This window comes from Sinohyriopsis cumingii, chromosome 16, assembly GCF_028554795.1.
Source record: "Sinohyriopsis cumingii isolate HCF-2022 chromosome 16, ASM2855479v2, whole genome shotgun sequence".
Lineage (NCBI taxonomy): Eukaryota > Metazoa > Mollusca > Bivalvia > Unionida > Unionidae > Sinohyriopsis > Sinohyriopsis cumingii.
The window spans coordinates 12,377,123-12,392,848 of NC_142976.1; the positions used below are offsets into that span (position 1 = coordinate 12,377,123).

Below are 15,726 nucleotides of genomic sequence, written 5' to 3' on the forward strand. Positions count from 1 at the left end.
TATGATCAACTTAGAAAGACACACACACACATTCTTACAAGACGAATATCTTGCTGCAAAAAGGGGGGCTTTATAAGTAGGGAACACTGTATATTGCTTCTAATAAACTGGATTTTCAGGTGGATAGTTGTAGAAATTATAAATCCTAAAGCACTTTTTTCCAACATTTTTGTGTGAGCAAGACATTCACTTTCCATTGAGCGAAGTTGTATTTAAAGAAAGAATTAGTTGAAATATTGAACTTACATGATAACCAGACTAGGCTCCAGAACTTCATGGAGTTGCTTTGTACCAACTTTTTGGCAAACAAACTATGTAGCATCCTAAATGTAAGGCATTGTAACCATCCCTTTTGTAAAAATATTGCAGACTGTGGTAATTATTAAAATAATGGTTGTGGTTTCTTACATTTGCATATTGTAATGAAGTTAATAAAGTGTTTGCAAGCAACTACCAGCAATTTCAATAACGAAAGGTTATTGTCACCATGTTCAAAAGTAGAAAAAAAATTCAAGTTATTTACATAGAAGACTAATGAACATGGGATGGGAGTCTGCTGTTCATTGTACTCCTTGTAAGAAAAAATAAGGATTTTAGTAATGCTCTGACTTGAGTAGGTATTGTCAGTTGTTTAAAGTCTCAAGTTGCCTTGTGGCCAGTGGACTAGACCAGGGGTTGGCAACCTATTTTACATAGTGTACCACTTTTTTCAGAATTAATTACAAAATGAACGAGCATGTGCCACCTGTAAGAGAGTAACACTGTTAAAATCGAGATTTTTGGCTGCCCTTCGCATGCCACACAAAACCTCTTGACATGCCACGTTGTGGCACGCATGCTGTAGGTTGCCGACCCCTGGTCTGTACAGTCTCTAATTAGCTTCTTTTTTTTATAAAAAAATTTCATGTTGGAAAGGTGAAAACAAAGCAAGCATAGTTGTGTATTTCATGTTGGAAAGGTGAAAACAAAGCAGTTGTGTTTAACAGTTTCTTGACTTGATAATTGAATAAGACCTGGTGACTGCTTACATAATATGTGGTAATGTTGCCGGTTACATCACACACAAAAATGACAAAAACAATGAGAATTTTTCTTTTATTGTCCCAAGACTTGTATCCATTACGATACTTTATTACATATATGCATATTATAAGTAACTATAAATAGTGTATAGGTCCCTTGTAAGTCATTTTATATAGTGTATTAGTCAGAATAAGTTATTTTGTTACCAAATTAAAAACGTTATATCAATTTCAGTGGTTAATAGAAATGAACCAAACAAGTAAAGAGTAATATACAAGTGGATTCTCCCTTGTAGATGCTGACCTATCACCAGAGTAGAGCGTTATTACCATGCATGCATACTAGCATAATATAGTATATAAAATCAGAGTTTTAAGTTGACGTTTACAGAACGTAAGTAGTGTTCATTTTTAGTGTATGCTGAAAATTTGATGGGGAAATGGTTGAAAAATGTCAAACTTATGATGGTTTAAATTTGTATGAGATATATAATGACAATCAGCTACTAGATAGAAATTAGGCCTGAAATGTCGGACATACACTTATACATTTAGTGTGTCCCTAAATTATGTGATGCCTCCTCACACCTTTGCCAGTGATGTTATTGGCCCATAGTCCCTAGGTATCAGCATGTGTTAGGATTTGACTGACATTTGACAAGATGATGAGTTACAGCTGTCAGTTCATATGCCTTTTTGTGTCAGTCATCTGGCAAGGAATATGCAACTTATCTCCATGGGAAGTCACCTGTAGTGTAGTCTGACTATGCTACTTAAGCTAAAGGCAACAGTGAATTATTGTAAAAGGTTGAGGCAGATAGCAGCGAAATATCCATGGTATCTTTTTCATGCTTGTTGCTAGGAGACTTGATGAAGTGCATAGTGGAGGGAACTCAAACTTTATATCCATTTCACAAGTAAATGACAATAATTATACAAAGTATGAAACCTGGTAATACATCGAAGAAACCACTCCACAGAATCTGAACCACTTTGACAGGAAGTGCCCTAGTATAGAGGTTATTCAATATTTAGACGAATAATACTGATGTGCTATTCAGTAATAATGAAGATACAAAATGTAGCAAACTTGTAGAATTATACATTCATCAGTAATGGCAGAAATTTAAAAACATCTTGCATTCACTTGGTAGGCAGATGTAAGTGATGCGAGTAAGAGATGGGCCTCTTCTCTGATAATTATTTTGACAAATAATGTAGAGAAACTTTATGTCAAGATGTCCTGTCTATCAATTTAATTAAGAAATATGCTCCTAATTTGGTGTCCAAATAAGCTGGGTTTTTTGCGTACATTGTTTAAACATAACAGCTAGCTGTTCTCTATCATCAAAAGGGCTTATTTCTTTTCCAGGCAATGGTTGGTCCTTATAAGATCAAGTTCAGTCTTTATTGCTCATGTGTGATTCTGGTGACTTTTGATTATGTTTTGTTTACAACCACATATATCTCCCTGATCATCTGGGAAATTCCATGAATTGGACTTGAATGAGGTTTGTCAGTAGGGATGTCACCTTTACATCTGTAAATAACATCATTTCGTGTTTTTCATGTAGGTATAAAATCAGCCTTCCATTTCATTAATAAAAAGTGAAGAGTGACATCAAAATAGTTTGGAATGCTAGTGGTAAAATAAAAATGGCTGACAAACACAAGCAGTGTGATGTTTGAAAATATTTGACAGAGGTAGGAAATAGTAGAAATGGTGATGCTGATATCAAAACATTATATGCCATTTTTGCTAATGTGTTTTGAGTTGAGACTGCTGGTAGTAAGTTGATGTACATGAAGAACCTGGTCTTGAGACAGGTGGTCTCTCAAGACAAGTTTTGCTATACTGTTGCATGTTATACATTTCAAGTCCATCAAACCTAATTTAGGCACATGTGGTGGATTTACTCATTGGTGGGGGGATTCATTTCTTCTTCAGCCCAACTCTAGTGTGATGGCTTATTTCCTTTAAATGGTGGTTATCAATGTGTGGAGGATGATTGACCCTGGTGTTATAGCACAGATTGAGCAAATAATAAAGTATGAAATTTAATGGATTGAATAAATGGAGATCTGAGCAGATATACAGAACATAAGAATTAATTACAATAACATTGTACAAGACCAGTTGTAGGATACACTTCCACTAGAAAAATAAATGAACACAGAAGTTCTTAAACTGCAATTAGCAGTTCCATTTATATAGATGAGGCAGATTTCCTCATGAAATCAAGTGGGTGTTTCAGACTTAATTGTCCGGCATATCTGCATAATCTGATCTGGTTGTGGGTCACTCTCCAGATTTAACTTAGCTAGTAGGTTGGGGTCAGCTTGTACCCTCTGGCTTCCTCAAGTATTGTGGCCTACAATGGCATCTCTCTGTGCATCCATTCCTTATGGGTCTTTCACTATTATTCCAGTCATACACGTTAATAACTGTTGTGAAATCCTTAATATCAGGCATGGGAGCTATTTTCCTGATAAATAAATGCAGTCTTACATTTTGCTCTGCATAACTTCCTGGTGTGAACTAACATTCCATGTTTATTATTATGCTTCAGAATACCATATCAATTTTCACACTTTACTGCTAATATGGTTTCAAGTCAAACCTTGCATTCCATACTGTACATGTTTACACAACTATATTTCCAGTGACATTAACATAGTACAGGACTATTAATGTATTTCATCAACAAGACTAGTAACCATCACTAGTTGATCAATATCATAGTCTGCTTTCAGCCTAATTACAGTTAAGCCCCTGCAGTGTGAACTATTAATCACTATCTTGATTCATGTCAGACACATGCAAACATATGGTGGACAATAAATAGCCATATATCCTGCCATGCTGCTTTTAACAATAATACATCCATTTCATAGGTTAATGGAATTCACATCTTAGCTATACAAATAGATCAAACAAAATTGACTTCTTGTCTTGACTACATTTATTGCTAACTAACATTCATCAGTGTAATGCCGCCCTCTTAATAAGAGGGGTGGTTAATTGGATCTGGCTGGCGTTATCTAGAGGATGACCTCCTTGATATTATAACCCGGTGGGAGTGAAAGAAGAATAGAATTTCTTAAGAGAACTGAGCGAGAATACTGGGAAGAAATAAAGCAATACGAACCCCCTTTGGACAAGAAAATAACAAATCTAATCAGAACAACTTAACAGCAATTCCAATGCAAGTTAGATCATATCAACAGAATTTATCAGGTGTGTCCAATTTGGATTTATTTCCATCATAATGAGAGATGAAAAGAGCTCAATGTCCATGACCGATTTGCATCACCTTCCTGTCTGGACCATATATCAACATCTCCTAGTTCATCCTTCCTAAGCTCTATGCTTTTCCCCGTCATGGACTTCCTGTTCCTTTTTAATTTTGACCTCATCCTTCTTTCTTTCCCCTGACTTCTGTCTTCAGACTGTCTCGTCTTTCTCTCAGAAAGCTGTTCCTTATTGCTGTTCTATTTCAGAACTCCCTTATTGCAGTTCTCTTTCAGAACTTGTGTGTCTTAACCCTAAACCATGTCTTTCTTTTTACAAGATGACCACCTGGTCCTTTCACAAATCTCTTTATGCTTCCACATAGTCGACTAAGTTTCCTCTTCCAGGAAATTTTCAGACTAAAGAATTTCAACTAAGGTCGTCACTTTAAAGTCTGATTGCTCTAAAGTGTACGCCCTAATTTATTCTGCCCAATCGTAGGCAGTGGTCTCTTTTTTCCCACAAAGAAATAATTCCTTTCATCAGGTTTAGACAGCTCAAAATCTGTAAATGACAGTGCATGACAATTTCCCTTTGAAAAGATAAGTGGACATAGGTTCCTACCAAGCGATTAGGGTTGGTAGCTCAAATGTTTACTTTCTAAGGACCATGTTACCCCCTGGCCAATTTCACTGAGTTGGAATGCTGCCCCTTTGAAGTTTACACTGACATGGGGGGAGATGAATGAAGAAAAGTCAAAGTGACCCTTCACAAAACTTTTCTGGCTTAAATGCGATAAAATTGTAATGCTCAATGCATCCAACTTTAAAGTTCGCTGCAATTCAAAATTCAACACTTCACAATCAGCATAGACATCCTAGAAGCCTAATAATAATCAGTTCTAAACATACATGATTCATTTAAACAGCTACATTTGAACAATTATCTTCAAACTCTTAGCAACAAAAATTATGTGTGAAATTAAGACACTATACCTTGTATTGAGATTCACTTGCTTTTCCCATTAACAGAATATCTTCACACCCTGGTTATGTGTCTTTTAAATACTTCCACCTACATGTCCCTTGAATAATTGTTATGTTAGAGTACTTCTTACCAACCCAGAGCCAAGACACATTCAGCTAATGCAAACATTTTGACTAGTTTTGCAGTGTAAGACATTTAGAAAACATTAGACTTTGCCTGGGAAACCCACCCCAGGAAATTAACTTGGTGAAAATAAAGAATTCAGGTTTTTCAAACCACCATTATTAACACATGTCCCTACAGGGTTTGGAAGATTTTACATTTGTCACACTTCCCTTAATAAACCTATCTCTGCAAAGTTTCAACTTAAGACCAATATTTCAGCAAATGCAAATAGTGTTTCTGCAAAATTTCAACCCTCTGCATTTTGATAAACAAAACCAAAGCTTTGCCTGCTGATCAGTTTCACCAGATGGTTAACAAATGGAACCTCGTAAAGAATCATTTCTATACCAGATGTATTGAAAGTATGAGCATCCTCAAACATGCCATGGATTTAATTATGTGCCATATCACATACATTAATTTAATATTGCTACATGTCTCTATGACTCTTACAAAATTCAGACATCTGCACAATTCAGAGACATCTTATAAATTCACATGGTTACATCCAGGTAGGTTGATCTTCACCAATAATTACTGTACCTTATACTCATCACTAAATATAACATTTTTCTGATAATTTATACTTTTGGTCTGTCACAACTAGCACAACATCATTTTCTTTCACTGCTCTCTTGTACTAATCTTCATCCTCACAATTTACCTCTGATGTCCTTTTTGACCCAAGTTTCTTCAGAGAGTGTGCGTGTTTTCTTTGAAAAAAATAGTAATTTCTATCAATCTATGTGAACTTTTTTCCCCACATGACCCATGGTGTTTATATTGGTGGAATTAGTGGTAGGAGATGAAAGTTTGGTCACTTGAAATACATGTCACAGTATACATTTCCTTTGGTATGTGTTTTTGAGAGCCAACTCTTAGGTACTGAATGAGGCATCACACGAAAAATAATGCATATTAACATAGCACAGCATCATGATAATGTGTGTTTGCCAATAATTGTTTCAAAAAAGTTTTATCCAGCATTAGCCCATTCCATTTTTACCCCTAGATATTTCTTTTCTCGAGCTTTGGAGTTATTCAAGTAGTATCTGATACTACACACCATTAGAGCAGAAATGTACCATCTTTCACAATGAAACCAGCTTGAGTGAAGACATTGTGACATTTCCATCTCATTGGTAATATATATTAAAGCAATTAAGTTTTCAGTTGAACTCCCGTCATCACCACCCACCCCCCATTCAACCATGAAGAGTAAACTAATGCTGGAGGAAGCCCACATTATCATTTACTTGAAAAATGATGACAGGATGCAGAGAATACAGCTTACATCAGAGGCTCAAACCGCTGTTATTAGATCAACAGTTTAGCCTTCACCTGTCAGTTTTACTATAAATAATACAGCTTGGTCCCTCCTGCATTGGTGTACCCTACATAATACAGTTTGGTCCCTCCTGCATTGGTTTACCCTACATAATACAGCTTGGTCCCTCCTGCATTGGTTTACCCTACATAATACAGCTTGGTCCCTCCTTAATTGGTTTACCCCACATAATACAGCTTTGTCCCTCCTGCATTGGTGTACCCTACATAATACAGCTTGGTCCCTCCTGCATTGGTTTACCCTACATATACAGTTTGGTCCCTCCTGCATTGGTTTACCCCACATAATACAGCTTTGTCCATCCTGCATTGGTTTACCCCACATAATACAGCTTTGTCCCTCCTGCATTGGTTTACCCTACATAATACAGCTTTGTCCCTCCTGCATTGGTTTACCCTCTGTCTTTGACAGTTTAAGTAATTCTCTATGCAAGGTGTCTTGCATAAATCATCCACAGGTCCTGTCTGTCCATACGTGACAAATTTTGTTTCCACTTTACAACTTTTCATGGAGTAGAACCATTTTGGTTCAGTGGTTAGCATGCAGGACTCAAAACTAGAAGGTTGTGGATTTGAATCCAGTTCTGACCAGGCCTGGTCAGCTGCCATGGTATGTATGCCTCTGGGTACAGCCTGGACAGCGGCCATGTTATGTATTTCCTTGGGCAAGACACTTGGCTCGAATTGGCTTAGTATCATATACAGGTGAGTGTGTCAGTGTGCCATTAAACAGACAAGAAAAAAGGACTTTATAAGATTGAAATAACTTAAGTGGTACAAGGTTTAATTTGCAAAAGAAAACCTGAGTTGAGTTTGATTTGCACTTGTCTCTATCTTACTGGAAGGTGGGCCCTGTTTGACATCTGAATTTGCCATAGAATATTGAATCAAGGTTTCTTCCATTGGTGAGGGTATCTGTGTTGTGTAGACACATCTCAAGTCTTTTGATATTTTTGAGTTTGGATTTTATGTTCCTGCTTAAAAAAGTAACCCAAAAAAGGACCCCCCCACACCATGTTCAATATTACTACAGTTACCCAGCAGAAAGTTGGAGCAGTTTTTTGTTCTTGATATATTTCATAGGGCTTGTGATAACATGGGTGTATTTTCATACCAGTTCTACGTGCCATGCAGATACTGTATGTTAAATTTGTTGGGAACTTAACAACTGTGGTATCAGTTTCCTTGATTTATCAACCTATCTCATTTGTCACAAAAACACATACTTTAGTTCTAGTCAAGCTTCTCCTTATTAGAAGTGACATGTTGCTGATGTACCCTAATGCAGTACCTAACAGCATTTGTACATTTCTGAGTGTGAAATAGACCTGTCAGTAATGTGGAACAATTGTGTGTATTGATATGGTAATTAGTGTGTGTTGCACTCTCTCTCTCTCTCTGGGTGCGTGTATATATATATATATATATATATATATATATATATATATATATATATATATATATATCAAACAGAAGAAAAGGATATTCATAGATCCTACACACACACACACACTTTTGCAAGGTCATTGACTGGCACAAAATATGTCAGAATGCTGGAGTGTGGCGTGGGACCTACACATGTGCACTGCATCTATATTACAGTCTGTCTTACAGTCTACTAACCTCATAATGAGAAACTTCCTATTAATCATGTGTGTAGAAGTGTCTGAAATTTCCGCCTGGTGAGATTGCTAGAGGCATAACAAAGAATTTGGATTTCTGAAGGCAGTTGTTTAGTTTTATTAGATGTGTAAGAGAAGTTTTCTCCATTCTGTCATTGTTATTGCTATTATTTGTTGTTCCTTTTGTTGTATAGCATTTGTGCATGATTGAAATATTTATATATTGTCCAATTTTATGTTTTGCAGATCAATTCAGTTAAACGGGATGCATTCTTCAAAGGTGGAGATGCACCCACTACAAAGTTTGATCCCACAGCACGATTTGGTTATAGTGCTACTACAGAAAAAGCAGATTTGAAGAAAGACCCAGTTCGAGATATGGATTCAGAAAAGGAAAAAGAACGGGAACGTAAATATGGAGATAGTGCTAAGGAACTGGATGGATATGTGGGATTTGCTAATTTACCAAATCAGGTGTACAGGAAATCTGTAAAAAAGGGATTTGAATTTACACTCATGGTTGTTGGTGAGTAAACATGTCACATTTTTAAAATTGTCAGAAAGACTAGGAAGATTTTTGTATATAACATGTCATAGATTAAATTTGGCTTAAGTGTTCATTACAGTGAAGTGGGGCAGCCAGAGGGTACTGGTCGGGTCAAAAAGTGGTGGGGCAGCCAGAGGGTACTGATCAGGTCAAAAAGTGTGGTCATTTATGGGTTGAGAATAGTCTTTACTGTTTCTTCAAAGAAATTTAAATGTATTATTATCCTCCCTTGCCTTATATACTGGGATTTGAAATATGATTTCTGAGTTAGTACACCCTTCTAGAATCTATTTTGTCTATTTGATTCTACATTTTTTTTGGTATGCTACTTTGGAAATAAATGCAGTAGTGTTTTTTGCTGAAAATGTTGTCTTTTCCATACATTTTCTATCCACGATCATTGACCATTTGTTCTTGATCGCTGTCCAAGCTAATTAGAATCTGCAAGACATTTCTTTCAGTGATATTAATCGTCATATGCTTCTTTGGTTACTAAATCAGCATGGAATATGCTTGATCAGTCGCTATTTTCAGACATTTTTTTAATTCTTCATTGCGGCATAGATGCTGCTTTCTTGCACCAGAGCTGAAACGTATGGGTCACTGGCACATTGGTGCAGCCTAAAATTTATTAAGGTTATTCTTAAATAGACAATAAATGTAGATTTAAATTAAAATAACATGGTTTTTTCCCGATCAGCATACCGTTTAATTTGATTATGTGTGGAAAATAGCATTCTGTTTTACAAACATTGACAGATTGGTTTTGCTGTTTTAATGGCTCATAAACACTTTGAAGGTTATATCGTATTGAGGCAAGTAGAGAGACGACCTGAACTATATTTTGTGGATATTTGGTATTTAAATAGTCCTACAATGTAAAACATAGCACATGTTCATTTTATTTTAGTGCTAAGTCTTACTGTCCAAATAACGGCCTTGTATAGCATGTTCCAGTGTCGTTGACATCGGAACAAGTAGTCAAAGTTTCAGGAATATCTCACACATTTAGCAGCATATATCGACACTCTTCCACTAATTTATGTGTAATTAATATACTTACTGTGCCGTCTTTATCCTGGCAGAATGAAAATATGACGCTAGCAAATGGACGCATTTTCATGTTCTGTTGACATACATTTGAATTTGTTGCAATGCGACTGTTGAGGTATGCCGAATTGTGCTTAAGTAGGTTCATGTGGCGGATATGTTTCTTGAACGAAACGAGACTTTGCTTTACAGTTCCAGTAGGCAAAATATATTTTTATTCGTTTCGTTAAAGAATAATATTTCAACTTAACTCGATTTTGGCATTCATTGCTTTCCAGTCGGCTGAAATGTAGGCCAACAAAACTTGAAAACAGGTCTTATTCTTTTGTGATAATTTAAATTTATTAGAGAAAAGACATCATAGTAAGTAAAGTCTGACTAAAACATTATGACTTTGTAGAAAAGTGCCTTTATTTTATTTGCCAGTTGTGTGAGATATTCCTGAAAATTTCACTTTTGTTTCGATGTTAGTCAACATCAAAACACATTACACAGTTCTGTTAGTTAGGCTATAAGACCCTGACGCCCAAAACATAAATATCAGTGTCATGGTCTTACATATAAGACTAGTGTTTTAGGTGATATGAGGAAAAGCCAGTTGATTTTGGGTATTATTAAAACAATGAAATAATAATTGCCATTATTTCCATAAAAACTTTTGAAAAAGAGTCACTACTGTTTTTTTAAGAAATGGACAAAAAGAAAAAACAATGATAGATACCTCTTGCTTGTATTAAAGTTCATTGCATTAGGAAACTTATCAGATGGGGATTGAAATAACCTAATTTGTAAGAAAAGTTATATTAATACTTTGATAAATCTGTAAGTGTATTGTTAAGTCCTTTTATAAATATGAATGTTAACTAATATCTTAGACTGTTTTCAACAGAGCCTATCTAATCTATATAACCCCTTCAGGTGTTTTGACTTTTGGCTACATTTTGTTGACTTTTATTGTTTACCCACATCAGAATTCCTTTGCAGGCTCCAAAGTGGATATTTGGGAAAACTTACTCTTCACTGAGCTGGCATTTGTGACAATTTCAACATTGGTACAAACGTCTCCATCAGAAAACTAAAATGTATTGTTAGATGAGACATTTCTACTTTCACACAAATTCTTTAAAAAAATTTACCAGCAGCTCAATCACAAATTGAAATGGCACTTTGATGAAATACATACTGAACTGCTGACAGTTTGATCATGTAGTCACACAATGTCACAGCTGGGAATAGTCTATCTGAACTGTTGAACAGTTACACATTGTCACAGCTGGGTATAGTCTATCTGAACTGTTGAACAGTCACACATTGGCAAAGCTGGGTATAGTCCATTTGAACTCTTGAAATATTCCACCAGTGTACATAATCATTAAATAAGGCTGCTTTAAAATATTTGGATTGTGAGTTCATCAGTGTATTTGTTTACTAAACAGAATTCTCCTGCGTGTGAAAATTGTTATTTTACTGACATTCACACAACAATACTCGTTATGTTAACAATGTCTCACAGTTTTACGTTATGATTTATGATGTGTCTAGTCTTGGCCTTGTGCAAAATGTTGGCAATTCAGGGTGATTTATAAGGGTGCTATTTAATGTGGAACATGGCCACTAAAATTTAAATTTTTTTATTTGCAAACAAATTGTGAGAAAAATGCCTTTTGAAACTTTGGGGTTTTTGATGGCTGTCTTTTGTAAGTTAGTTCAACAGCTGACCAGGTGAAGGATGCACAGTTTTAGCTCTTCTGTTCAGTCTTCAGACTCATCATGCCATGTTGATCTTACCATGTTAGCGAGGAGTTGCAATGACAAGATTTTCAAAATGGCCACCATATTGTATGTCAGAGTAGCATCGTTTTAATTTAGAATTAATTAAACATTATAAGAAGTTTTTTGGTGAAAAATAGATGTTGAGAAGACAATCCATTCAGAGTAGTAGCGATAAAAGGATTTTCACGCTAAAACGTGATGTTCATGATCCAATGAGTGACATTTTGCTGTGCATCGCATCAGTGCAGTGGTGTGACAAATAGGTAACTAAAGAAAATGATGCAGCGTGTTTCTCTGGGTGGTGTAAAAGTGAGTGTAAACCTCATGCCTCAATGACACAGTTACTATTTTAAATCAGTGCATATTCAATGAGAAGTAGTGAAAACACAGTAATTGCATAATATCTGCTTTTAAGCAGAGGACTGTGCATTTGTACATTCATGCATAGCAAAGATCCTGCTATTCTGATGGATCTTGCTTGACATTTTTTCCCCAAAAATTAATGTGGTGGTCATAAAGTAGTGAAACTTAATATAAAAAACATTCTAAGGAGATATAACAAGTTATGACACCGAAGAAAACTTTGATATACTAATCATTAAATGAAATTTTAAATGGGTCATTTTTGGTCTTGGTGTTACTGCTGCTTTATTACTAATATTAGTCCTCCATGATTAACTGGTTTTTATTGAAGCTATTTATTTATTTTTAAAAAACATTTTTTCTTTAAGAAAACTATAATTCACAATTTTACACTACATACTTCTAGTGCTTATTTAGAAGAAAATAATTACTAATTTACAACAATCTGATATATTACCTAATAAATAAATAGCATATTACTAATGTAATTGTTTTCCCCTGGGGTCTACAATATGAGAATCAAATATCCCCTTGGAGTCAGAACTGGGGGTCAGAATAAGTAAAACAAACAACAAAATCTTGATGTCTGATCTGGGGGTCAAATAAAAAATGTAGGGGTCTCTGAAGCACAAATGAGGGTAAAGGAAAACACTGCTAACGGACATTTCATCTAAATTTGTTATGTTGACGTCTTTTTTGAGCAGGTCCTGAAAAACGTCTTAGAGAAAAGAAGTTACTTGTGGCAGGTGTCCTTTTTTCTTAATTTGGCCCAAAGCTTCACATATTTTGTTCAATGTTTTCATGTGCTGACACTCGATGACACAAACCACTTTGTAGTGAAGGACTTATGTAATGTCTGTAGTACAGGCCCAGAGGCAACTATGGGGCTTTAGAGAGAAGAGATTTATCTTGTGTTTTGAGGCTATAAAGTATTTAGATAATTGGGAAGAGAAAATGACCAAACAGGCTTAGTCAGTGACACAGCTGTTGATTACCCAACTAAAGAAACAGTGTAGTCCTGTTCCATTGAGCTTTGCCTGTAACATTTTGATTGCTTGTTTCACATAGCAGCAGTCTGTAAACAAACCTGGAGATCATACAATTTTACGTTGTTCAAGTTTTTTTGGGTAGTATAATGGGTAAACAAATCAGAGACAAGCTGATATAATGATATTTGAGAACTACTATGACAAATGTGCCAGTCAAAACCTTTGATATGCCTGACATACATACCATCTGGAGGTATTTAATTACCTCTGACTACTACTACTACTACTACTACTTCAAGTCTATTTAATGAGGGTAGCTTGTTAAATTACAAAACAGCTAATGTACCTTGGGGCCCACTAAGATATATGTACATGTATATAATTTAAAGAACTACCGCCCAGTTTCTAATCTCCCATTCAATCTTTGAAAAGGTTGTTCTATCCCAGCTTGTATCTCATCTGAATTCAACCAGTCTTTTTAGCAATGTAAAGTCTGCATATAGCCCTTGCCACAGTACTGAAACTACTCTTCTAAAAGTAGTTAATGACATTCTCTCTGTGTTGGATAGCGGAAAGATTACAGTCCTCACCCTCCTTGATTTGTCTGCAGCATTTGACACAATAGACCATGATATATTACCTCACCGTCTCCAGCATGTATTTAGCATTCATGATACAGCCTTAATGTGGTTCAAGTCCTACTTGGTCAACAGGACACAAATTGTATCTGCAAATGGAATACACTCCAGCCCAGTTGATCTGTGTTGTGGTGTTCCACAGGGATCTGTTCTTGGACCTGTTCTCTTCATTCTGTACACTCATTCACTCTTAAGTGTCATAGATCATCATCGAGTGTCTCACCAATTGTACGCTGACACCCAAATATACAAATCTAGCCACCCAAATGAAGTTGATGCTACCATCCAAGGTGTAGAGAGGTGCATTTCTGATGTGAAATCATGGATGACTTGTAACAAGTTGCAGGTGAATGATGATAAAACTGAGGCCATTCTGATCACAACACAAAGACTTTCTCATTCACATCCTTTACTTCAAACAATAAATATAAGCAACACCAACATTAAATTCACACAATCAGTATGAAACTAGGTGTTACTCTGGACAGTACTCTCACATTGCACCACCATGTTATGAACATTTGCAAGGCTGCATATCTTGAGCTGAGACGCATCAGCTCAATTCGCAATTATCTTTCAGTTGATGCCACTAAAACTCTTGTATGTTCATTAGTACTTTCAAGACTGGACTATTGTAACTCAATTCTGTCTGGTTCATCTCAATATCTGTTCCAGAAACTTCAAAAAGTTCAAAACACAGCTGCTCAGATCATACTTAGAGTACCACAATCAGAGCACATGTCCCCGCTGCTCTGTACCCTACACTGGCTATCCATTCGATCCACAATCAAACACAAAATTTATTCTCTGTGCTACGTTTCACTGTCGGACTCTAGTCCATCATACCTATATCGACCTCACCCATGTGTACATACCAGCAAGATACTTAGGCTCCTCTTCTGACAATCGTATACTCATTATTCCAAGTATGAAAACAAAGTCATATGGACAGCATTCTTTTGCATACCAGGGCCCAGTAACGTGGAATGAATTGCCCACTGAATTTAGACACAAAGACACAGTGATCACATTCAAGAGGGCTCTCAAAACTCACTTATTTTGACTGCAAGAACAAACTGAAAGACCTAATAATGTTTCCTACCTTAAATATTCTCAGCATTTTTTTTAATGTTTTCTAATTTCATGGTGTTTGTTTTTGTAATCATATCATATGTTTTTTATCTTATAGGTGTTGTCTAATGTAAAGCGCTTAGAGCTTCTAAAGATTAGGTGCTATACAAAGTCCTCATTATTATTATTATTATTATTATTATTATTTCAATCAATCACTATTCATCTCACACACGTATGTTCATATACATTAACTGTGTACATAAAACTTAAGGATCTAGACTATACATGTTAACTGTAAACACTTGAACACGAATTTACTATCAGTATTAACTAGTCAAAGTTACACTCTTGCATAACACATACTGAAATATATTTACGTGCAAAAAGTTAGCTGGAGCAGGTGAATAGGCTGTATATTTAATATATCCATGGTGAACGCAGGGTCCATACGGTTTTTGAAGGTCTTTGACAGTTTGGGAAAATGAGGTTGAACTTTCAAGGCCTTGAAAGTTTGGGATAATCAAACAGATTACCCAGAGGTCCTTAAAAGTGTCTGAAAATTGAAATAAAGCCAACCATTTAAATTTCTTTCCATAATCACAAATAAAATTGTCCAAGTTTGTTAGATTCGGATGTAGTCAAGTTTTCCTGGTTTCTTTCTTTTGATGACCCGTTCAGTTTCATTTTGTCATTAAACAATATTGTAGTATTTTGCATTCATTGTTTTTCCATATAACATAACTTGTATACAAAATATTTGTGAAAATAGGTCTTGAAAATCTATGTTTGTGGTCTCTGAAAGTTTGGAAAATGTCTGTGAATTTATCATTCAGAATTCTGTATGAACCCTGGAACAGCTGATACACTGGAAAATGTTTTTGATTTATTTTGGTATATTATTTTGTATAATGGACAGA

At 35.6% G+C, this 15,726-nt stretch overlaps 1 protein-coding gene across 3 annotated transcripts in view; it reads left to right on the forward strand.

Annotated features, from left to right (window-relative positions):
- Nucleotides 1–15,726, forward strand: part of LOC149779954 (septin-7-like) — a 141,978-nt gene that overhangs the window by 65,910 nt on the left and 60,342 nt on the right. For all 3 annotated transcript variants that reach the window (XM_089936659.1, XM_089936657.1, XM_089936658.1), the window contains one exon: nucleotides 8,622–8,901. In XM_089936659.1, coding sequence (XP_089792785.1) covers nucleotides 8,622–8,901 — 280 coding nt within the window. The remainder of the gene's footprint in view (nucleotides 1–8,621; nucleotides 8,902–15,726) is intronic.